This window comes from Callithrix jacchus, chromosome 11, assembly GCF_049354715.1.
Source record: "Callithrix jacchus isolate 240 chromosome 11, calJac240_pri, whole genome shotgun sequence".
NCBI lineage: Eukaryota > Metazoa > Chordata > Mammalia > Primates > Cebidae > Callithrix > Callithrix jacchus.
The window spans coordinates 95,967,918-95,992,428 of NC_133512.1; the positions used below are offsets into that span (position 1 = coordinate 95,967,918).

Here is a 24,511-nt window from a genome sequence, read left to right on the forward strand (position 1 = left end):
CGACAATTTTTCTCTTGCTCTTAATCTTTTTTACCATGGTTTTTATTATCTTGAGAATTGTAAGACAATTTCTGGATCTCTTTCCCAGCTTGTTCTGTCCACTCTTCAGTGTGCCCTCTTTCTAACTTGCTTTTTGTAGTCTGCTCTTCTCTTTCAGAGTGATAGAATTATATAATTTCTGAGAATACTATTGACTACTTAATCTTTTTATTCTGTTCTGTGAAGGCTCTAGAGTGTAGTGGTTAAAAGCTTATGCTGTCGAGTCAAATTGCAGCTTTTTCAGTTACCTTTTTTTTTTGGAGATGGAGTCTTACTCTGTTGCCCAGGCTGGATGGAGTGCAGTGGTGTGACCTCTGCTCATTGTAACCTCGGCCTCTGTGTTCAAGTGATTCTCCTGCCTCAGCCTTCTAAGTAGCTGGGATTACAGATGTGTGTCACCATGCCCAGCTAATTAAAGGTTTTTTTTTTTTGGTATTTTTATTAATCACAGGGTTTTATTGTGTTGGCCAGGCTGGTCTCAAACTCCTGACCTCATGTTTTGCCCGCCTCCACCTCCCAAAGTGCTGGGATTACAGTCATGAGCCATTGCGCCCAGCCAGCCTTTTCAGTTACTTAATTTATGATCTTTGGCTACCTATTTGACTTCCCTAAGTCAGTATATAGAAGGTTAATGGTACTTACCTCACAGGGATGTTGGATTTAATACGGTGGTATCTATAAAGTGCCCAGCACATGCCTAATACAAAGTAAGTACAGAAACAGTTATCAGAGTTTTTCATGGTTTGAAAGGTTTGTCCTTTGACCCATTTGAAGAATGATCATCTTCCTCTGCTGTTAAATTCTTCTGTAGTTCTCTCTGTAGTCTTTGGTCATGATCTGCTCATTTGTTTGCATTTAACATTTGAGTGTTTATTGTGTGTGAACATCACTGTGGTGAAGGCTGGAGATGCTGGGGCAAATCAGTTTGCCCTCAAGGGGTTGTCAGTCTAGTTTGGGGCTGTTCCCTAGTGAGGCTGGAGTGTGGGTGATCTTTTCAGGGTATTTGTTGTAAACCAGTTATTGTCAGGTAGCTTTCTTTTTCCCATTTTTATCTCAAGAATGTTTGTCTGTGGTAATACATTTTTTAAAAAAAGTTTTAACTTAAAAATAACTTCAAACTCTAAAAGTTGGAAAAAATAAAAATAATACTCATATCCCATTTACTTAGATTCATCTGTTGTTAGAGTTTCATTATCGTTGGGCATGCCTGCTCTCACTTTCTGTCTGTGTGTCTGTGTGTCTGTGTGTCTGTGTGTCTGTGTCTGTGTCTGTGCCTGTGCCTGTGCCTGTGCCTGTGTCTGTGTCTGTGTCTGTGTCTGTGTCTGTGTCTGTGTCTGTGTCTGTGTCTGTGTCTGTGTCTGTGCCTGTGTCTGTGTCTGTGTCTGTGTCTCTCTTCCCCCCAACCCCCTACCATTTGAGGGTTAATTATATACATTGTACCTTTTTACCACTAAATGTTTCAGTATGTATTTCTAAATAATAGGGACATCCTTACAAAATCACAGTACTGCTATCAATCTCTTAAATTTACACCAGTGTAGTGTGTTTATCTAATGTACTAGCCATGTTCCAGTTACGTCATTTGATCTTCATGTCCTTCATAACCCACCACTTCCTCCAAGTAGGTTTTAGGATTTAGTTTTTGTCACTGGTATTTTTGAAGTACAGAGTTCTTCCCAATATAACTTTTTTTTTTTAAACAGAAATTTCCCCATTTTGTCTTTTCTATTCTCCTATGATTAGTTGAGAGGTATGCATTATAGGCCAGAATACTGCAAAGTGCTGATGCATCCTCAGGGCATCAAAGCTGGAAACACCCATTATTCCTCTTTCCCTTGTGGAAATCACCTGGTCAGGCTGTTGCCAAATTTCTTCTTCCCTGTCCCCCATTGTGTCTAACAAAGAAGTATGTGAGGAGATACTTTAAGACCATGCAAATATCTTGCTTCTGCTCAGAATTTGCTTCTAGATTTTAAAGTCTTATTCCCTAGGCCAGTCATGGTGGCTCATGCCTGTGATCCCAGTACTTTGGGAGGCCGAGGTGGGTGGATCATTTGAAGTCAGGAGTTCGAGACCAGCCTGGCCAACATGGTGCAACCCCGTCTCTACTAAAAATACAAAAATTTGCCAGGTGTGGTGGCCTGTGACTGTTGTCACAGCTACTAGGGAGGCTGAGACAGGACAATCACTTGAGCCTGGGAGGCAGAGGTTGCAGTGAGCCAAGCTCAAACCACTGCCCTCCAGCCTGGGTGACAGAGCTAGACTCCCTCTCAAAACAAAAACAAAAACAAAACAAAACCTTACTGCCTGATGATGCCATTTTAACCTGCTTGCTTTTGGTTGCAAATGATGCATTTCCAACTCTAGCACTCCCACCATATTTACCAGTTAGCCCTCTGCTTTCTTTTGTAAGGAAGAACACTTCTTCCACGTGTTAAACTTATTGTTTATATCACCTTAAAAACTTCTATTATCTTCAGTCATTTACAACACATTACCTAATCGTTTTTGTGCTCAAATAGTCCCATACTTGCTGTTGGTTGCTTCTTCAAGCTGGCACAGGTTTCCTGCCCTCACCTCTTATGTGAACATTTCGTTACTTTTTGGTATAACAAAGATGTTACAAGCCCATCTTATACCTTCTGTGCCCCAGCCCTGGAATCAGTCCATTTTAAGTAACCCAGATTCCTTTAATGGGGAATGGGTGCTAGATGCTCATTTCTACTGGAGGGTGTTTACTTCTGAACCCTTTCAGCAGGTGGGGTCAGGAAATAACATGCATGTGTATACACTTCACAAGCTTGTCCAACATGGCCTGCAGGCTGCATGCGGTCCAGGATGGCTTTGAATGTGGCCCAACAGAAATTCGTAAAATTACAATATTCTTAAAATATTATCAGTTTTGTTGTTTTAAGTCAGAATCTCGCTCTGTCGCCTGGGCTGGAATGCAGTGGCGCCATTTAGGCTCACTGCAGCCTCCACTGCTTGGGTTTAAATAATTCTCCTGCCTCAGCCTCCCCCGCCTAATTTTTTTGTATTTTTAGCATAGATGGGGTTTCACTACGTTGACTGGGCTGGTCTTGAACTCCTGACCTCATGATCCACCCGCCTTGGCCTCTCAAAGTGCTGGGATTACAGGCATGCACGGTGCCTGGCCTCATTATGAGTGTGTGTGTGTGTTTTTTTTTAAAGTAGTTCATCAGCTATCATTTTAGCGTATCTTGTGTGTGGCCCAAGACAATTCTTCTTTCACAGTGGTCCAAGAAAGCCAAAAGATTGGATACCCCTACACTTAAATGTTACATATAAATATATTCATATATGCATACATATATATATAACTTAGAAATAATGAATTTACACCGGTACCTCCGGTTCTTCTCTTTCTCCACTGAATTCTTTGCCTTGTCATTCTTGCATGTCTGTTCTTATACAGTAAAAATTCTGGGTTGCAGCAGCATCAGCACATGTATTCAGTAGCTCAATCTAACAAGCAAATCTGCTGTAGTTTGCCCTCAGTAATAGATTTTGCTCCCCTTTCTTATGGTTTTAATTTTTAAATATAGAACATATTAGTATACTTTCAAAAGTTAAAGCTATATAAAGTTTTACTCAGAATTGTCACTGCCTTTTGTTTATCACCTATGTGCCATTTTCCCAACCTCTTGGAAGTAACTAACTTCATTGTTTTCTGGTTTAAGCTTCCTGTTGTTTATTTTCCCTCTAAGAAGATATATTTCTCTTACTTTCAGGTAGCATGTTGTATATGCTCTTTTGCATGTTGCTTTTTTCATGTAATAAAATCTGGAAATCACTTCCAGGCAAGTTCAAGAGATCGCCTTCTCCTTTTAAACAGCTGCATAGTACTCCATAGTGTATCTGTGCTGTGGGTTACTCAGCCAATGGCCTATGCTCGGATGTTTCAGTAGTTTACAATATTTTGCATTATAAATGATTTTAGAGTCTATAACTTTGTTCATATGTGTTTTTGAATTCTTGGGGACAGATCTATAGGATAAATTCCCAGAAGTAGGATTTACTGCCTCAGGAGTGTATGGATATGTAGCTTTGTTAGATACTGTCAAAGTTTGTTTCATGGGGCTTATGGTACTTTGCCTTGCCACCAGAGGTATATGAGAAAACTTTTCCTGCATCTTTGCAAACAGGATAACTTGCTCAGCTTTTGAATGGTTGCCTGTCTTCTGGGTGAAAAATGGTGTATCAGTTTTAATTTTTGTTTTTCATAAGAGTGAAGTTGACCATTTTTTTCATGTGTTTAAGTCAGTTTTTCTTCTCGTGAATTGTCTGTTCACGTGTTTTGCCTGTTATTGAAGATTTTGGTGTTTCTTCCTAAATTTAAGAGTTCTGTATAAGTTAGGTATGTAAGGCCTTTGTCTGTGTTATATGATCCAAATATTTTCTGCCATCTTATTATTTGTTCTTTTGTTGGTTTGTTTGAGACAGTGTCTCACCCTATCACCCAGGCTGTAGTAGGGTGGTGTGGTCATAGCTCACTGTAAGCCTTGACCTGAAGGTTCTAGCAGTCTTCTTGCCTCAGCCTCCCGTGTTAGCTAGGACTTATGTACACCACCGAGCCCGGCTAATTTTTACTTTCGTAGAGGCAGGGTCTCACTATGTTGCCTAGTCTGTGTTATTTGTCTTTTGACTTTGTTTTTATTTTTTTTTCTTGGCTATGCAAAGTTTCTTTTCTATGGAGTTTATTAATCTTCTATTGTTTCTGGATTTTTGAGTCATATTCAGAAAGCCTTTCCCTTCACTGAGGTTATAGACTAGTTCATATTTTCTTCTAGGATTTATCTTGTTTTTATTATTTATTTATTTTTATTTTTGAGTTAGAGTCTTCCTCTGTCACTCAGGCTGGAGTGTAGGGGCATGACCTTGGCTCATTGCAACCTCCCCCGCACAGGTTCAAGTGATTTTCATGCCTTAGCCCCCCAAGTAGCTGGGATTACAGGCATGTGCCACCATGCCCAACTTATTTTTGTATTTTTAGTAGAGATGGGGTTTTGCCATGTTGGCCAGGCTGGTTTTGAACTCGTGGCCTTAATTGATCCACCCACTTGGTCTACCAAAGTGCTGGGATTACAGGCATGAGGCACCATGTGCAGCTCTCATTGTTTTATTTATTTGCATTTACTTCTCTGATCCATTTGGAGTTGATGTTTATGTATGATATGAGTATCTTTCCAATTGGCTATTCAGTTTTCTAAAGTCCATTAATTAAAAAGACTCTCTTTGCCCTAGTAACTTGAGATTCTAGACTCTAGAGTGTTCGATTTCATTGGACTGACTTCTGGAACTTCTTTTCCATTCTATTGATCTGTTTATTCATGCACCAGTACAATACTGTTTTAATTATAGAGCCTTTGTTTTAATTATAATATTACCAGATAATGTTGGCCCTCCCTTCAGAACTTACCCGTTTCATGGGTTTCTTAGTTGTACTTGTGTGTTTGTTTTTCCATATAAACTTTAGGATAAACATATGTAGCCCCAATAAAAACCTCACTGGAATTTTTATTGGAATCACATTAAATTTATTGAGTGGCTGGTATTGTGGCATACACCTGTAATCCCAGCACTTTGGGAGGCCAACGCAGGAGTATTGCTTGATTCAAAATAGTGTTTTGTTTTGTTTTTTTCTTGATCTTATGTCTCTGTTTTCATTTGTTTCCATGTTTGCATTGGCTCCAGAAGCATGCTAAAATAGTAGTGGAGATGCCAGGCACCCTTGCTTTTTCCTGTCCTTTGTGGGAATGCCTCTAGGGTTGCCCTATAAAATAAGATGTTGCCTTTAGAATTGAAGTATTTATGTTGAACACATTAGGGAAATACCCATCCATTTTTATTTTCTCAAGAGTTAGTAGGAATGGGTTTTGATTGTTCCCAAAGACTTCTTTTTTTATTTAAACATCTGTTGCATTGAAATATTTTTTACTCCTCAGATTTTTTAATTTGTTAAACTTTATTAGTAGGTTTTTCTAATGTTAAATATCCTTGAATTTCTTGTATAAACTTCACCTGGACATAGTTATTATTTTTTTAATGTGGTATTAGAGTCTGTTTGATAGTATTTAGAATTGTTTTTCTTTTCTCCTTATTTGATAAAGAATAATAAATTCTTTTAAAAATATATATATATATTTCAAAAGAAATATATATACAAAAGAAAAAGGGGTCTTAGTGTGTTGCCCACACTGAATTCGACCTCCTAGGCTCAAGAGATCATTCTGCTTCAGCCTCTCAAGTAGACATTACAGTTCTGTGCCACCATGCCCAACTATGTAGTATTTTTACATCAGTATTGTTAAGTGCATTTATTTTCATCTGTAAGACTACCTGATCCATGGTTTCTGGTAATTTCTCTTTTTAAGTTTGCATTCCTTTCATATCAAGCCAGTAGCACAAAAAGATTAAGTTCCTTATTATTGATGTTTTAGATTAGAGAGTTGGGTGGGTAATGAGAGCCCAACAATTTATTAACCTTATGCCCAGGATTTTAAGACTGACCAGCTCACAGGCACAGAATTAGTTTCGGCTGGCCTCTGGCTGGTCTTTTACTTCATAAACAATTCTAATTTAGTAGATAAGAGTAGGACCACTCTCTCTATTCTGAAAACATGAAGAGCCATCATTGGACTTTTGATGTTGAGCAGTTTATTTTCACATTTGCAGACACCAAGTCTCATGGAGTTGGCCATGCTCCGTGTTTTCCCACCCGCCATGGTGGTCTTGCACTGTTGTCCAGTGTGGCGGTGTGATCATAGCTCCCTGCAGCCTCAGACTCCTGGGCTTAAGCAATCCTTCTGCCTCAGCCTCCCAAGTAGCAGGGACACAGGTGCGCACCACTATGCCTGGCTAATTTAAATCTTTTTTTTTAAATTGTAGAGAAGAGGGGTTTTGCCTTCTTGTCCAGTTTGGTCTTGAATCCCTGGCTGCATACACTCCTCCCACCTCAGCCTTGCACAGTGCTGGGATTACTGGTGTTAACTATCGTACCAGGCTGGCCATACTGTTGTTTTAGAGAGAGTTCTTGAGTTTTAGGTTTTAGTTCTGAAGCTACCAAGAAGCAAGTGGAATACTATAACAACACCATTTTGCTTTTTGCGGAGTAGTAGGTTGAGTCGACTTATTGCACAAAAATTACTTCCTGATCCTAGAATGTTTCTTTTTTTGAAGTTTGGGTTGCTGTCTTTTTGGTTTTATCTCTTCCGCCTATATGTTTTCCTGGGTGTCCCCATTCCCTTATTTACATTTTTCTGAAGATTTGAGTGCAGTTTTTGTGAGGTCACATCAGACATTGAAAACAGCTTTTTAGAAGGTGCACCCTAAGGCCAGGCGCAGTGGCTCACACCTGTCCTCCCAGCGCTTTGGGAGGCCAGGGTGAGTGGATCACTTGAGGTCAGGAGTTCAAGACCACCCTGGCCAACATGGTGAAACCCTATCTCTACTAGAAACACAATAATTAGCCAGTTGTGGTGGTACACACGTGTAGTCCCAGCTACTCTTTGAGAGGCTGAGGCAGGAGAATCACTTGAACCCAGGAGGCAGAGGTTGCAGTGAGCCAAGATTATACCATTCCACTCCAGCCTGGGCTACCAGTGACAGTGCATCTCAAAAAAAAGGAAGTGTATACCCTAAATTAGTGTCATGAAAATAAAAGCTTAACATATAATCCAAATGATTCATGAATTTTTAAAAGGTTTGCATCAGAACTACAATTACAAATGCATGACAAACTATTTTTGTTTTTGTTTTGCCTGATGTTTAGAACTGCAGAATATGTATAGAGTGTGGCACACGGTCTAGTTCTCAGTGGCACCACAATTGCCTGATATGTGACAGTTGTTACCAGCAGCAGGATAACTTATGTCCCTTCTGTGGGAAGTGCTATCATCCAGAATTGCAGAAAGACATGCTTCATTGTAATATGTGCAAAAGGTAAGAAGATAGTTATTCCATTCATTTGTTTTGTCAGTTGTTTTATTCATGTGGTCATTTGCTCTACTATCTTACAGATTCTAAGTTTTTATCACTCTAGTTATTCCATCAGTACTGAGTGCTGTCATAGATGAAATTAAATGATGTTTTTGAGTCTCAAAGGAAGTAAATGGGCAAAAGAGAAGACCAGACCAGATCAGAAATGAGCACTCATAGCAAAAAGTGAAGAGAAAATAGCTTAGAAATGTGAAGTAAAAATACATCAGACCTCTAATGACATCCACAAATGATGGCTCCTTTAAACAACCTTTGTCAGTTAGCAACCCCTCTAACCTCTCTCCTCTCATCCTTAGTTAAGTGTTTTCATATCCACCTTTTCTGCAGTGCCTCCTCTTTACCTGGTTATTAACTTGGCTTTAGAAATTTTAATTTAAGTATACTTATCACTGCAGGTGGGTTCACTTAGAATGTGACAAACCAACAGATCATGAACTGGATACTCAGCTCAAAGAAGAGTATATCTGCATGTATTGTAGACACCTGGGAGCTGAGATGGATCCTTTACAGCCAGGTGAGGAAGTGGAGATAGCCGTGCTCACTACAGGTAAACTTGAGAATTTTCTTTTGTTTTTGTTTCTGTAATGCTCTGTCAATGAATCACCAGTATATCTGTTTAATCCGGAAGAGAGGATCCTGTATACCAGATTTCATCTTGTTCTCAAGTTCTCAACTTTTAAATGTATTTGTTACCTTGGTCATCTCTCAATCTCTAATGGCTAAAATCTAATCTAACTTAAGACAGTTTTTTTAGTATTTGATTTCCAGGTCTAGTGTGCTTTCCTTCACTTGTGTTCTTTAAGCTGACAGTGGATGTTCCCCAGTCTTTGGGTTTGCTTAGTTGGTTCTTCATAATGTGGGTTATTTTTCTCTAAGCATGTTGTAGTTTTGTAATGTCCTTAAGTTAATTATCACCTTTTCAGCCCAAGATTTTGTTTAGGTATGGAATATTTTTAGTAGTATCCTGCTGGTGTAAACATGAGTCTTAAAGGGTAACGGAAATAGACCTGCTTTCCAGATTGTTTTTCATTTTCATCATTATGAGTGTCAGCTTTTTTTTTTTTTTTTTTGAGACGGAGATTCCCTCTTGTTACCCAGGCTGGAGTGCAATGGCTCGATCTCGGCTCACCGCAACCTCCGCCCCCTGGGTTCAGGCAATTCTCCTGCCTCAGCCTCCTGAGTAGCTGGGATTACAGGCATGCGCCACCGTGCCCAGCTAATTTTTTGTAATTTTAGTAGAGATGGGGTTTCACCTTGACCAGGATGGTCTCGATCTCTTGATCTGGTGATCCACCCGCCTCGGCCTCCCAAAGTGCTGGGATTATAGGCGTGAGCCACTGCACCCGGCGAGTGTCAGCTTTTATAAAAGTTCTCTTTATCATCTTCAAGGGTAAATAAGCATCTTAATTACTAACCTTTCATTTCCAGGATGCCATCAGTATTCAGTTTTGAAATAACCTTTTAAAATAATGTGCCAGTTACCTTTTAAAAAATTTTTTTTGAGAGATGGGTTCTTAATATGTTGGCTTGGTTGGTCTTGAACTCCTGGCTTTAAGTGTTCCTTCCACCTTAGCCTCCTAAAGTGTTAGGATTACAGTTGTGAACTACCATGGTAGGCCCACCTTTAAATGCATTATAATTTTTATGTTTTTCAAAAATGTAAATATATATGTGGTTCGAAAGAGAAAAATCTGATGAAGAACTTATAGCATTTTTGGTGATTTGCCCTTACTTATACAAAGTCGTAATTGTTGACTTAATTAACAAAAAAAGAAAAACTCATTCCGAGCTAAAGAATTAATAATTTTTGTTAAGATTATAACAATGAAATGGAAGTTGAAGGCCCTGAAGATCAAATGGTGTTCTCGGAGCATGCAGTTAATAAAGATGTCAACAGTCAGGAGTCCACTCCTGGAATTGTTCCAGATGGTAAGAATGTTTAATGGATATACTCTGTTTTCGAAGAAAACATGTATATACAATAAATATGTGAATACTGACTAAAACTTCAGTAAATAAAAGCCAAGATATAGTCACTTAGGAAGAGTTTTTTAATAAAATAATCTTAGGCAAATTAATAGGAGAAAGGACATGCATATGTAGCTCAGCTATCGTCTAGATTTAATCATAAGTATGTACTTTGTTAAGGGATCAAGTGATTTTTCATTAAAAAGCAATTCATGTTTTTATTTCTTTAGTTGTAGTTGCTAAGTAGAGCTATTGCTGATGAGCTGTTTCATGCTGAGATAATGAAAAATTTACTGTTATTAGATCATCTCAGCAGTCCTATTGAGGGTTATTTCACTTATTTCCATGATATTTCAATTAAGCTTTTTGTAGTACATATTGATAAGAGCTATTACTGTACTTGCAAATATGGAATTAATGAGAGAGCATGTCGGGGGCAAATTACTTACTACATTTAATCACAGGCTCATCTGAAAGTCTGTCGTGTTATATGTGTAGTTGTATGTCTAATTATATAGTATACATAAAATTTATAATGTATACATAAAAAGCCACTGAGATGTTTTCAAATTTATTAAGTTCACATATAACAACTCTCATTAAAAGTTATTTTCTGTCATAGGAAATCTTTCTCGTGAGGTCTAGTTGTTAAAGAAAAAGAGAAAAGGACAAAAGAATTAGAAAGAAATTTTATCGTAGTGCAAAGACTTCTAATTTTGTCTTCATAACCTACTTACTAATAAATGTACAATGTTTTATGCTTATATTGGAAATTGACATTTAGTAGAATAAAACTCCTTACTCAAATTACTTTTGAGGGAGCAGTGTTACAGAAATTTTGACCCCTTCTTAGAAATTTCATGGATGTGTTACAGTGATTCAAGTCCACACTGAAGAGCAACAAGAGAGTCATCCCCCAGAAAGTCTTGACACAGATGGTCTTTTTATTGCTGGTAAGCAATATGTTCATATTGTCTGATTTGATTGAGTTACAGGATAATGTCTTCATGATTGCTATGCAGATTCAGGTCACTATCCATAAAATTGACTTTTCAAATAAATTATTCCAAAGACATTTTTGCCATTGCTGTATGTATACACATTACAGTAACTAAACCTTTTAGATTCTGGAAAAGAATTGACAGTGGATCTAAAGGAGGTTAGTTTCTCTTGAAAAGTTTTTTTTTTTGGTGGGGGTTATGGTTAAAAATATTTCATACTATCAAATCTGTTATTTGGCATTTTTCCTTTATCCTTAACTGGTCTTTCAATAAAATGGGAACGAAGATGAGATTTCAGTTTGATATCAGAACATGTATAGGCCTGGGCAATATAGTGAGACCCTGTCTCTAAAAAAAAAAAAAAAAAAAAAAATATATCCAGACATGGTGATATATGCCTGTAGTCCCAGCTGCTCAGGAGGCTGAGGTGGGAGGATCACTTGAGCCCAGGAGGTTGCTCATGTTTGTGTACTGTACTCTTTTTTTGTGTAAGACCCTGTCTTCAAACAAAAAAAAAAACCCATCGATAATTTTAGTCATTGATTAGTAAATGGTAAATGAGGATAGTAGTGTCTTTTTACTATAAATTAAAAGTGACCTTGATGAGATTTGGAATAAATGCCTTTATCTTCAGCGTTCTTACTTTATAGAGCCGCTAACAGCTCATGTCAGTTGCACCTCTAACTTTAAGCAAGATTGAGTTAAAGGTTTAACACACTGATACCCTGATTTAAAATTTACCAGTCAGTGACTATATTTCTGATATCTAATTAAGTTATAGACTTCTTAAGATTAGTCTCTTAATTTATAGACAATGATTGAAGAAAAAAGATTATATCCAAAGAATGTTTTAGGTAGGTTGGCAGGTATGGTTAAGCAAAATAAATATTGGTGGTTAGTAAATCTTTTCCGGCTGTGCTTGAGTCTATAGAAACTTTGTTACATCTGGGTGTCTACTGTTAGAAAATGCCTTCACATTCTAGATCAGTCTTTACTTTTACTTTTTAACTTGGGCCCCGCACATAATGTGATTGATCCTTATTTTCTTAACTAAAAAATGAGTACGAGAACTTTTCCTGTATAATTTTCAATCCATTTGGAAGTAGTTAAATTGTAAAACATCATGTTTTCATTAGGTTTTATGGTGTGTGGCTGATTCTCATCCATAGATCGTCATGTACTTTGGTTTTCATTAACTTAATAATTGCCTGCTTTGATGAATAACTTTTGATTTAAGTTATAGTTTAACTAAATGTTTTATATATCTATATTTAGAAAATTTAAAATTTGTATATACATTACTATAATAAATATTCTGAATTTTGTAGGATCATTCCAACATAAAATAAATACTGAATTGGAAAAAGAGATTTCTAATGAAGTAGGTAGTGAAGAAATGAAAATGTCTTCTGAAGTGAAGCCTATTTGTGGTGAGGATCGAATTGAAGATAAAATGGAAGTGACAGAAAATATTGAAGTTGTTACACACCAGATCATTGTGCAGGAAGAGGAAATGCAGTTGTTAGAGGAACCTAAAACAGTGGTATCCAAAGAAGAATCAAGGCCTCCAAACATAGTCGTTGAATCTATCATTCTTCCACCAGAAACCTTAGTGTCCGCACATGAGGAAAGTACTTCATTATGTTCTGAAAGGCTACAAATAGAAAAGGAACAGAAAGAAAATTCTGAATTTTCTACTGGATTGATGGACTCTGAAATGACTCCTGCAATTGAGAGTTGTGTGAAAGATGGTTCATACCAAGGAGAAAAATCTGTAAAGTTACTACCTGAGACAGAGTCATCATTTGCATCATCAGCAGACATATGCAAGACAGATGTGTCTTCCTCTCCAACACCTTCTTCAGACTTACCTTCGCATGACATGCTGCATAATTACCCTTCAGCTCTTAGTTCCTCTGCTGGAAACATCATGCCAACAACTTACATCTCAGTCACTCCAAAAATTGGCATGGGTAAACCAGCTATTACTAAAAGAAAATTTTCTCCTGGTCGACCTCGGTCCAAACAGGTAGGGTGATTTTAATGATACTGACAGAAAAGATATTAGAATAATTCTGTAAAATCAGAAGTTATATGTGTAGCTTTTGTGTGGATGGCAACTTTTTCTATTTTCAGATAGAACTTCAATGTAATATTGATTTATCTGTTTCGGCCGTTATTTTAAAAATGCTGTTAGTGAAGTATGTCATTTATTAAATTTGAAGTGATTTTATTTGGAATTTCAGCTCAATTGGGACATAAAAATGCTAGCTATTTGATAATAGTTTATAATAGAAAGAACTTTAAAAATTCTTTTAGTTCTGTGCCTCAGTAAAAATAGAGCCTAAAATGCAGTATAGTTTTGGGTATACAGTAACTAGCATCTATTATTTCCTTCTAATATATTTATTTATTGATATTATTAATTGTGTATATTTTTAACTGCATAAACATCAACATTTGTGACAAGGAATTTTCCATGCTGGGGAATTTCTCATTTTGATGTTTTCATTAATTGCTAACTCTTGTGGGATTTTTTTTTCAAGTAGGACTTATTTCAGTAGTTTCATGGAAACAAAATCTTAGAATTGTACTGTTGATTTTCAGTAAGTAAGAGAAATCTTCCTGTGACTGCTTTACGTAATGTAAATTCTACCCTTTAAGAATGAGTCCATTTCTTTTTAAGTGAGATTTAAGTAAAACTGCATACCAAAATGAAGATAGTTTAGGTATGAATTATTTATCATTTTACAAGATTGCTACTTTCTGAAGTGTTTTTTAAAATTGCAAGATAACAAATAGTGGAGAAGTGTTAATTTACAATAGTAATTTGGAGTTTTTTAAGTTTCATGATTGAAATTAAAAGTTAAGTTTTAAGTTTTGTGATTTAAATGGATTAAAGTTTGGCTTTTTATAGGAATAATACCTTGATTTTAATCATACAATTTTCAAACTGTAAGGCCAGTTTTTTGTTTTTTTTTTTCTTTTTTGAGACGGGATTTCACTCTTATTACTCGGGCTGGAGTGCAATGGCGTGATCTTGGCTCACCACAACCTCCGTCTCCTGGGTTCAAGCAATTCTTCTGCCTCAGCCTCCTGAGTAGCTGGGACTACAGGCGCACGCCACCACGCCCAGCTAATTTTTGTATTTTTAGTAGAGATGGGGTTTCACCATATTGACCAGGATGGTCTCAATCTCTTGACCTCGTGATCCACCTGTCTCCGCCTCCCAAAGTGCTGGGATTATAGGCGTGAGCCACCACGCCCAGCCTAAGGCCAGTTTTTTTAAAAATTATTTTTAATGTGAAAATCAGTTTCCTCTATATCAAACCCAGATATATTTTATTCTCTAAAGACTAGTACGCCAAAGGCAAAGTGTTTGTCAGATGAGATTTAACTGTTTCTGCAAGACAAATACATGTGAAGTAGAACTAGAGCACTCTTTATATAGCCCTTTTCTAAGTACTTTCCTTGACATTTGTTTCTGCTCTATCAAGAAAGATTTTTCTTCTCAAACCAGTTTTTCTCCTCTCCAGTAAGTTTTGTTTTGTTTTGAATAGTTATATAATCACTATGTTGTTATGACTCTGAAAAGACTTCAGCAATGGAAATTTGAATCTCAAATTTACTTTTGGTTCATATATTTATATTCTTTAAAGATACTGCTTCATATTTATTCCTGTTAAATTTTACATATCTCTCCTTCCTTGAAGACTTTCATTTCAACTGAGAAACCAGATTCAATACATTAGGACTCTTTTTCTGTGGACTTTATGTTCCAAAATATTGGGGAGGGCAGTGTGTTTTTTTCTTTCAGGCTGTGCTTTCACTGTTTTTAAGGACTGAATCGGAGATGGTTAGGACACAGAAAATGGAATTTATATCTCAGGTGTTGGACATCCTTATCAATCCATATAGAATTATTTTTCTTTAAGGAGGTTAGTAATTAGAGTTTACTAAGTTTTTGTATTCTTCTTTCATTTGTAATATTTTAGGTGCTATTTAGTGAGAAATATAATGCTATTTTCTTTATGAGATGTTTAAAATATATCTCAAATGTATGATTTAGAACCTTACTACAGAAATAGTAACAGATTGCTCTGATGGCTGTGAACAGAATACAATTCTTTTTAAAATTAGTTTTCTTGCCTATTGTAGACGTAGGATTTCACAAAGATGAGGAATAGTTAGACATAAGGTAGCAGGAGAAGTAACAGACATCAAATTGTCCTAATGACCTAGTTGTATTTTCTCATCTTTTATTGAAGTTATGTATTTATAAGTCATTCAGTATTTCATTTCTCAACATTTAAAAAACTTTTTTTTTTTTTTTTTATAAATAGAGATGGAGGTCTTGCTATGTAGACCAGGCTGGTTACAAACTCCTGGTCTCAAGCATTCCCCCCATCTTGGCCTTCCAAAGTGCTGGGATTACAGGTATGAGCCCCACAGGGCCTGGCCCATTTTTATAGGTATATGTACTTTGGGATTTGGGTTTAAGAAAGTGGTTATTGACACTGTCACATATTGTGATCACCTCGGTAGATTTTATAACATCAATCTAATGGCCCTACTGTAGACCATTTAAAATGCAGCTTCTGAAGATCATCTTTGACTGTAACCCTGAAAGCAGAGTCCTGAACTGGAGAAATATGCAACTTATTTTATTGATTTTTAAAAATGCATTAAACTTATATGGGTTGCTCTTTAAAAATGGTGGAAGTATTAAATTTGTCGTATTAAGTCATATTATTTTGTATTTTTGTCTTTAGTCCATTTCTCTCATTCCACAGTTGTATTTCCATTCTAATTTGGAAATTTTGAGATAATAATAATGTTAGGTCGCCGCCACCTCCTCCTCCTCCTCCTCCTCCTCCTCCTCCTCCTCCTCCTCCTCCTCCTCCTTTCTTCCTCCTTTCTTCCTCTTTCCTCTTCCTCCTCCTTTCTTCTTCTTCTTCTTCTTCTTCTTCTTCTTCTTCTTCTTCTTCTTCTTCTTCTTCTTCTTCCTTTCTTCTTCTTCTTCTTCTTCTTCCTTTCTTCTTCTTCTTCTTCTTCCTTTCTTCTTCTTCTTCTTCCTTTCTTCTTCTTCTTCTTCTTCCTTTCTTCTTTCTTCTTCTTCAGACAGTCTTGCTTAGGCGCCAGGCTGGAGAGCAGTAATGTGATTTCAGCTCACTGCAACCTCCGCCTCCTGGGTTCAAGTAATTCTCCTGCCTCAGCCTCCTGAGTAGCTGGGACTTCAGGTGCGCACCACCATGCCCAGCTAATTCTTGTATTTTTTTTTAGTAGAGATAGGGTTTCACCATGTTGGCTAGGATGGTCTTGATCTCTTGATCTCGTGATCTCTTGACCACTGTGCCTGCCTCGGCCTCCCAAAATGCTGAGATTAAAGGCGTGAGCCACCATGCCTGGCCGGGTCTTCTTATATTCTTTACGCATCATCACATCTTATAGAAATATACTTAATGTAATCACATAACTGTGATCTAGTTCAGGCACCCTCATGTTCTAATTGCTTTCTTGGTGGTATTGAAAGTTTTTATTAAACATTTTTTTTTGAGACGGAGTTTCGCTCTTATTACCCAGGTTGGAGTGCAATGGCGCGATCTCGGCTCACCGCAACCTCCGCCTCCTGGGTTCAGGCAATTCTTCTGCCTCAGCCTCCTGAGTAGCTGGGATTACAGGCATGTGCCACCATGCCCAGATAATTTTTTTGTATTTTTAGTAGAAACGGGGTTTCACCAGGTTGACCAAAATGGTCTCGATCTTTTGACCATGTGATCCACCCGCCTCGGCCTCCCAAAGTCCTGGGATTACAGGCTTGAGCCACCAAAAGTTTTTATTAAACATTTAATGAAATGTATTATTTTCAGTAGATACCTCTTTTTCTTTCTTTCTTTTTTTGATAATGAGTTTGGTCTGTTGCCCAGGCTGGAGTGCAGTGGTGTGACCTTGGCTCACTGCAACCTCTGCCTCCCAGGTTCAAGCAGTTCTCCTATCTCAGCTTTTCGAGTAGCTGGGACTACAGGCTCATGTAAACATGCCCAGCTTTGACATGAATATCCTGCTTTGTATTTTTAATAGAGATGGGGTTTCACCATATTGGTTAGGCTGGTCTCGAACTCCAGACCTCAGGTGATCCACCTGCCTTGGCCTCCCAAAGTGCTAGGATTACAGGTGTGAACCACTGTTCACAGCCTGCAGTAAATATTTCAAGAAAACTTCATAATTGAAGACATAGGTACTCTATTTTGATTTTCTTGGACAAATTACAAAAAGTATATATTATAAGAAGAGTACTTTCAGTTTTAAAAGTAGCCAGAGAACCATAGTTTTAAACCTAAAAAATACCTAGCCCTTTGGAACACCAAAGACATGGGCAGATTAGAAGTACCAGACTTTTCCTTTTAGTTTCCTTGTGCTTGTTGTGGCATTTGTGGAGCCATTAATGTTGCTAGTGCCACCTACATTGTATTCGGAAATTATTTAAGGCTAAAGCTGATTAACAGCTGTTTCTGTAATTATCAAAACAGGATTAGGTCTGATTTTTTGTTCTACATGATACTGAACTCAATTTTATATATGAGTCTTCTTTATGTAAGAATTCCCTAAATAATGAAGTGTTTGCTGCTGTAGCTCCAATGTATATGAGTGATTATATTTAACAAAAAGACAAACTATAAACTCTTATTTCTTTTACTAGTTATTTTCCTTTCTGCTCTCTCTCTTCATTGCTTTCACTTTTCCTAAATTAGATTTACTGTTTACAAGCAACCTTGGTTTTGCATGGTATGATGGAAGAGTGTGGGCCTGGGGTTGATTTAGGATTTGGAGGTGTAAAGTTTGCCAGTGATTCACCAAACATTTCTCTGGCTGTTTTTTAAAACTGATAGTACTCTTGGGCTTTAAGAGTGACTTTGATCATATTTAACAGCCAGCAATAGAATTTGACTTTTAATAGAAAGTTGCTTCTAGGGTAGCCTATCCTCCACCTGTCATTATTGTTCTCATTTCCCCATCCTCCAGTCCTAATATAACCTAGTAGGTTGGACAGTTTATCTGAGAAATTGGCCTCAAAGCAGAAAGAAACTTAATGCCAATGTTAAACAATTTTTTGGTTAAATTATTTTTCTTAGGTTCAAATTCAGTCCCAGCTAGATAGTATATCTTTTTAGTTTCTGTAGTATTTGATAGCAAATTGGTTCTATTTACCTCTCTTTACAAGTTACTAATGGTTACATTAGGAACTCTTTTGCTTTAAATTTAGTTTATAGATTAAGAGGGCATTGTATAGACTTTTTAGTAATTTTTAGCAACTTTTTAAAAAAGTGGAGACATTAGTGTATTTCATATCATAGTATGATGTTTATTGATGAATTCATATATATATATGCAAAAAAGATAATAGATGCTCAGCAGAAAAAAGTTCAGTAAGTGCTGAACAGGGTACTTAACATAAAGAGGGATGGTCTTTAATTACACTGTAAAAAGTGCTGCAACAGGAATGTAGGAGGAGAGTCCATATATTACAGGGACAGCTAACCTTTTCTGAATGGTTTGTGTAAGTTCTTGATCAAAGCTAAGATCTGAAGGATAATTTAAACTTTGATAATTATAGCTGTATTTTAATCTTAAGGTATAAGGAATATACTAATTTGTCAAAATATCTAAGTATGATAATTTTTCTTCAGTACTATAAAATTACACAAAGTGTCTTCTAATGTCTTATGATAATATAGTTATTAAAATTCATAATGTAATTATGCAAGCTTTAAGTATATAAGTTTTTCATAACAGTTGAGTGGTTTTCTAATTATCCCCAAAATGGCATCGAAACATTCTCAATCTATAAATCTCCCTGGATTAGATTCACCCATATTATATGGAATGTAAATGCTTTTCGAAATGAGATAAAATTTTGGCATCAAAGCTAACTTTTAAATTATGATGAATAATACATAATCACCAGAAAATTCTTATTTCTGGAATAAAATTATTCAGTATTATTTTTATCTTAGAGTATGACTTTCTGTGGCATATTTTTGAGAAGTGTTTACTGCGAACATAATATTAAACTGTCCACTAAAAGGAATGTAAGATGTATGTTAGCCAAATCTCAGAGAAACACCAATGGAAATATTGAAAACTAAATTTAGGTATGTCTTGCCCCCTCTCCCTGCTACTAAATACAATTACAAACAATAAAACTCTCCACATGCTGATACAAAGAGAGGGTACTAAAGATGTGATGAGAGAGATAATGGTTCATTGGGAGTACTAAGGAAAGGTATTGTGATGAGAAAAATACTTAAGTCCATACCTGAAGGGTTAGAAAACTCCAGATACGGCTGGGCACGGTGGCTCACGCGTGTAATCCCAGCACTTTGGGAGGCCAAGGTGGGTGGATCATGAGGTCAGGAGTTCGAGACCAGACTGACGAACATGGTGAAACCTCATTTCTGCTAAAAATACAAAAATTAGCTGGGCATGGTGGTACGTGCCTGTAATCCCAGCTACTCAGGAGACGGAGGCAGGAGAATCGCTTGATTGAGCCGAGATCGCGCCACTGCACTTCAGCCTGGGCAACCGAGTGAGACTCGGTCTCAAAAAAAAAAAAAAAAAAAAAAAAAAGCCAGACATTTATTAAAGGTCTGGAATGGTATAGTGAAGTGTTCTGAGTCAGTTGGGCTCTGATTGATGAAGAGCTTGGCATGTCTGAAGGACAGCAAGGAAGCCAGAATAGCTGGAGCATAGCAGCAGGGAGACAAGTACCACAAGATGAGGTTGGAGGAGGGCACTGGGAAAGGTTTCTCTTTTAAGTACTCTGAGAAGTATGAAGATTTGAAATGGAATAGTGACTTGCTTAGTCACATTTGTACTTTTGAAAAGTTCCTCTGGCTGCTGTGGATAAAGGCTTGAGTAGATGAAGGGTGGGAGAAGCATAAATAGCAGTAGACTCTTGCAGCAGGTTAGGTGAGAGATGGTGATGGCCAGGACTGGCCTGCTGGCAGGGGAAGTGCAAAGTGGAATGATCGGAGACAAAACTTGCAGATAAAAAGTCTTGGATTTACTGATGATTTGCCTTGAGGAAGTGTTGGTTCAGAGGATCGAAGGAGCAGAGGAGAATGACGAGGGACTAGATACCATTTATAAGGATGGGGAAGACTGGGATGAAACTAGTTAAGAGAGAAATTTTAAACATGGCAAACTTAAGAGGGTGTGTATGAGAAAATGGAAATGCTAAGAAGGAAGTTGAAAATCCTGCTAATTTGGAGATAGCAGGTTATAACTAAAAATAAGAATGTGGGAGACGTCTTTCAAGAGGCCCTCAACATAGATAATACCATTTCGAATCTAGGCTCAAGCCCTGGGAAACTCTGGGGCTTTGAAAATCTTTTTTTTAAAGAAAGAGAGAGAAAGAAAAATAAGGAATGAAGAAGAGGAAAAAAGAGGAAGAGGAGGAGGGAGAGAGAACGGGAGTGTTGCTTAATTGCCCAGGCTAGAATGCAGTCTAAAAATGGGTATTGAAAACCTCCCTTATACCATCAGTCGTGCTTAATAATGGCCAACCAATATTTCATTTAAACATGTGAGTAGGTGTGATGTGGTACTGATAAGAATGCATGTCTTGTGTGTTTAAAGTGGAGAGCTCTATAAATGTTTATTAAGTTTACTTGTTCCGGATCTGAGTTCAAGTCCAGGATGTCCTTATTAATTTTCTGTCTCATTGATCTATCTAATATTGATGTTGAAATCTCCCACTACTGCTGTGTGGGAGTCCAAGTCTCTTTACAAGTCTTATGTATCCTGTATTGGGTGCATACCCATCCAGGATCGTCAGCTCTTCGTGTTGTGTTGATCCTTTTACCATTATGTCCTCTATTGATCTTTGTTGCTTTCAAATCCATTCCATCAGAGGCGAGAATGGCAACCTCTGCTTTTTAAAATTTTATTTATTTATTTATGCCCTCCATTTGGTTGACAAATCTTTCTCCATCTCTTTGTTTTGACTCTTTATGTATCCTTGCATGTAAGATGGGTCTGGGTGCAACATACCAATGGGTTTTGGCTGTATCTTTTGATTGGGGGACTTAGTCAATTTAAATTTAAAATTATTGCCATTTGATGTTAGCTGGCTATTTTGCCCATTAGTTGATATTATAAATTCTTTATTATGTTGATACTCTTTACTTTTTGGTATATTTTTAGAAAGGCTAATACTGGTTGTTCCTTTCTATGTGTAATGCTTCTTTCAGGAGCTCTTGTAAAGCAGGCCTGGTGGTAATGAAATCTCTGAGTACTTGCTGATTCACAAAAGATTTTATTTTTCCTTCGATTGTAAAGCTTAGTTTGGCTGGATGCGAAATTCTGGGTTGAAAGTTCTTTTCTTTAAGGATGTTAAATATTGGCCCCCACTCTCTTGTGACTTGTAGGGTTTCTGCTGAGAGATTTGCTGTGAGTCTGATAGGCGTCCCTTTGTGGGTAATCTGACCTTTCTCTCTGGCTGCCCTTAGTATTTTCTCCTTCATTTCAACCCTGGTGAATCTAACGATTATGTGTCTTGGGGTTGCTCTTCTTGAGGAGTATCTTTGTGGTGGTCTCTGTATTACCTGAGTTGAATATTGTCCTGCCTTGCTAGGTTGGGAAAGTTTTCCTGAATAATATCATGAAGACTATTTTCCAGCTTGGATTCATTCTCTTTGTCGCATTCAGGTACAACTATCAAACGTAGATTAGGTCTTTTCACATAGTCCCATATTTCTTGGAGACTTTGCTCATTCCTTTTTATCCTTTTTACTGTATTTTTGTCTTCTTGTTTTATTTCATTAAGTTGGTCTTCAACCTCTGATATCCTTTCTTCTGCTTGATCAATTCAGCTGTTAAAACTTATGCATACTTCGCAAAGTTCTCGTGTTGTATTTTTCAACTCCGTTAACTCACTTCTATTCCTCTCTATATTATCTATTTCTGTTAGCATTTCATCAAACCTTTTTTCAAGGTTCTTAGTTTCTTTGCATTGTGTTAGAAGGTGGATGATAAGAACTTGTTCTGAAGCCTGCCTCTGTTAATGGAACACCGTCTTTCTCCATCATGCCTTGTTCCATTGCTGATGAGGAACTGTAATCCCCTGTAGAGGGAGAGGCTTTTTGATCTTGGGTATTCTCAGCCTTCTTAGGCTGGTTTCTTCCCTTTGTTATAAATTTATCCATCTGTTGTGTTTGTAATTACCACCTTTCTAATTAGGTTTCTGAGTGGACGTCCAATATATTGATTCCCAGTGCCGAAATCTGAGCAACCTACTGCGCCAGCCAAAACAGTGGTGTTAAGATTGATGATGCTTTTCTGCACCAAAAACCGCCGTGCCAAGGGTTGGCAAAACAGCCGTGCCAGCCACCAAGAGTCGCAGTGGCGACCCGTGGGGCTCCTCCCCTGGGAATCCCCTGGTCCGTAAACAAGAAAAATTCGTCTAAAAGTGTGGCATCCTCACGTTTTCTGTGCTTTCACTGGGAGCCACAATCCCAAGCTGCTAATGATCAGCCATCTTGGATCTCTCTCTCTCTCTCTTTTTTTTAATTTTAAAATCAATTTTATTAGTGAGGCTCTTTCCACATGTCCAAAACATGAAAATCAGATAGAGGAAGAACATGTATAGGAGATGAGTTTAGTGAGGAGGTCAGTGAAACATCCATAGATGTGCTGCTGCCAAATCCAGCAGAGTAGTATGTCAGATGTTAGGAGTGTGAGTAAAATGAAAAAAGAGAAAGAGCTTCTGACAATGCAGAGGTTTCCTAAGACCCTGGACTAGTAACAGTAGGGAAGAAGACATAGGTACAGATTTAAGTTGATTTGAAATTATGGAAGTGGGGTAGTTGACCTGCAGTGCTTGCTGCTCAGTGAAATCAGCATAGTGTTACCTGAGCTAGGTTAGAGGTTTGATGGGTAAGAAAGAAAACGTAAGCGTAATCTTGGAGTGAAAAATAAAGTGTTTTCTGGAGAGAATGAGTTGGATTGCTGGACTTCAATGTGTATGGGTTGAGCTTATGACTTAAAAGTGAAACCGGTCTATTGCTTGCATGGTTTTTCTATAGATAATGTTGCTCTGTTACCTCTCTGTTACCCCAAGAGTAGTCACATTTTTATTTCTGGTTATTGTAATTCCTGGTAGTATTTTTATGTGATTAATGAGTTATTACTTGTTACTATTTGATAATAGTCTAGAAACCTGGTAAGTACTATGTACCTTGCCTTACTGGTAAAATTATAGCATGCACCATTGAATTACCTAATTCAGAATAGGTTTTTTATTGTTTGACATTTGTTTTGTGTTTTTCTTTAAAATATTATCTTTGTGGAGTAAACATTTTTTCTTTATGCTGTTTAGCATCTTCATCAGATTAGTTTAGGGTATTGCTGAATGTGGTTATTTGGAAGTAAAATACTTTAAGTTATATAGATTTTAATAAGATATATTTTTTATATAATTTATCAGGTACTGTAGGCATTTTAATTTGCAAATTTAGGACAATTTGCTTTAATGTTTCTTCACTTCTGTCCATTGGATATCATTTCCATAAAGTATTCGTTCCCCGTAAATAGAAACCGAAACCCAAAACCACAAATGATAGTCACTGAAGGAGGAGTGATTAAATGTTAAGATTATAACGGTATTTGTATTTTAATGTAACAAACCGACTCTCCACAGTTTAAAGTTTATGCATTTATCAATTGCTTATGTTTCTCATTGCATTCTTTGGCCTACTGGTTTTGGTTGTTTATAGTTATAGTACATAGAATACCTTATTGTTATCCATTTTTTTTTTTAAGTAGAGCGATAGTTGTTAGAAGAAAAATAATCCCTTAATACTTTCTTCTAGTGTTGATTCTTAAAGTGTGATTGACTTTTATTTACTATTTGGTGCAGTAATTGCAGTTCATGAGTCAATGTTGATGTCATAGAAATCTTAATTTTTAATGTTTCATTGTAATGATGTCTCAGCTGGAATATTTAATGTAAATTGTAGCAGCAAACGTTTTAAATGTTTAAGTCACTGTTAGTGATAAGGTTATTTTGCCTTCCTTGAAGCAATTTGTCCTAAATTTCCATACTTTTACATTTGTTTTTGCTATTCTAAAATTCCTTAGTTGCTGGCTTTGACTTTTTATGTTGCTGAGTTTTACACATCTATTTTCTCAACTGCCATATCCTAGGGGGCTTGGAGTACCCATAATACAGTGAGCCCACCTTCCTGGTCCCCAGACATTTCAGAAGGTCGGGAAATTTTTAAACCCAGGCAGCTTCCTGGCAGTGCCATTTGGAGCATCAAAGTGGTAAATAAAATTGCATTTACATTCATATATCATTTCTTTCTGATTTGTTTTGCCCTACTGGATGTTAAGAATTAAATCTTTCTTTTCTAGATTGAGCTTTCAGAGACACTTGTAAAATCTAAAACTTTTAATGTAAAGAAACAATATGCTTGCATTTA

General features: G+C 37.1%; 1 protein-coding gene across 50 annotated transcripts in view; it reads left to right on the forward strand.

The window, feature by feature from the left end:
* Positions 1–24,511, forward strand: part of KMT2C (lysine methyltransferase 2C) — a 300,852-nt gene that overhangs the window by 171,401 nt on the left and 104,940 nt on the right. For 34 of the 50 annotated variants that reach the window (XM_078343416.1, XM_078343417.1, XM_035254316.3 and 31 more), the window contains 6 exons: positions 7,832–8,001; positions 8,454–8,605; positions 9,874–9,987; positions 10,902–10,979; positions 12,356–13,056; positions 24,234–24,353. In XM_078343416.1, the coding sequence (XP_078199542.1) occupies positions 7,832–8,001; positions 8,454–8,605; positions 9,874–9,987; positions 10,902–10,979; positions 12,356–13,056; positions 24,234–24,353 (1,335 nt within the window). The remainder of the gene's footprint in view (positions 1–7,831; positions 8,002–8,453; positions 8,606–9,873; positions 9,988–10,901; positions 10,980–12,355; positions 13,057–24,233; positions 24,354–24,511) is intronic. The other 16 variants (XM_035254324.3, XM_078343400.1, XM_078343402.1 and 13 more) reach the window with 3 other exon arrangements.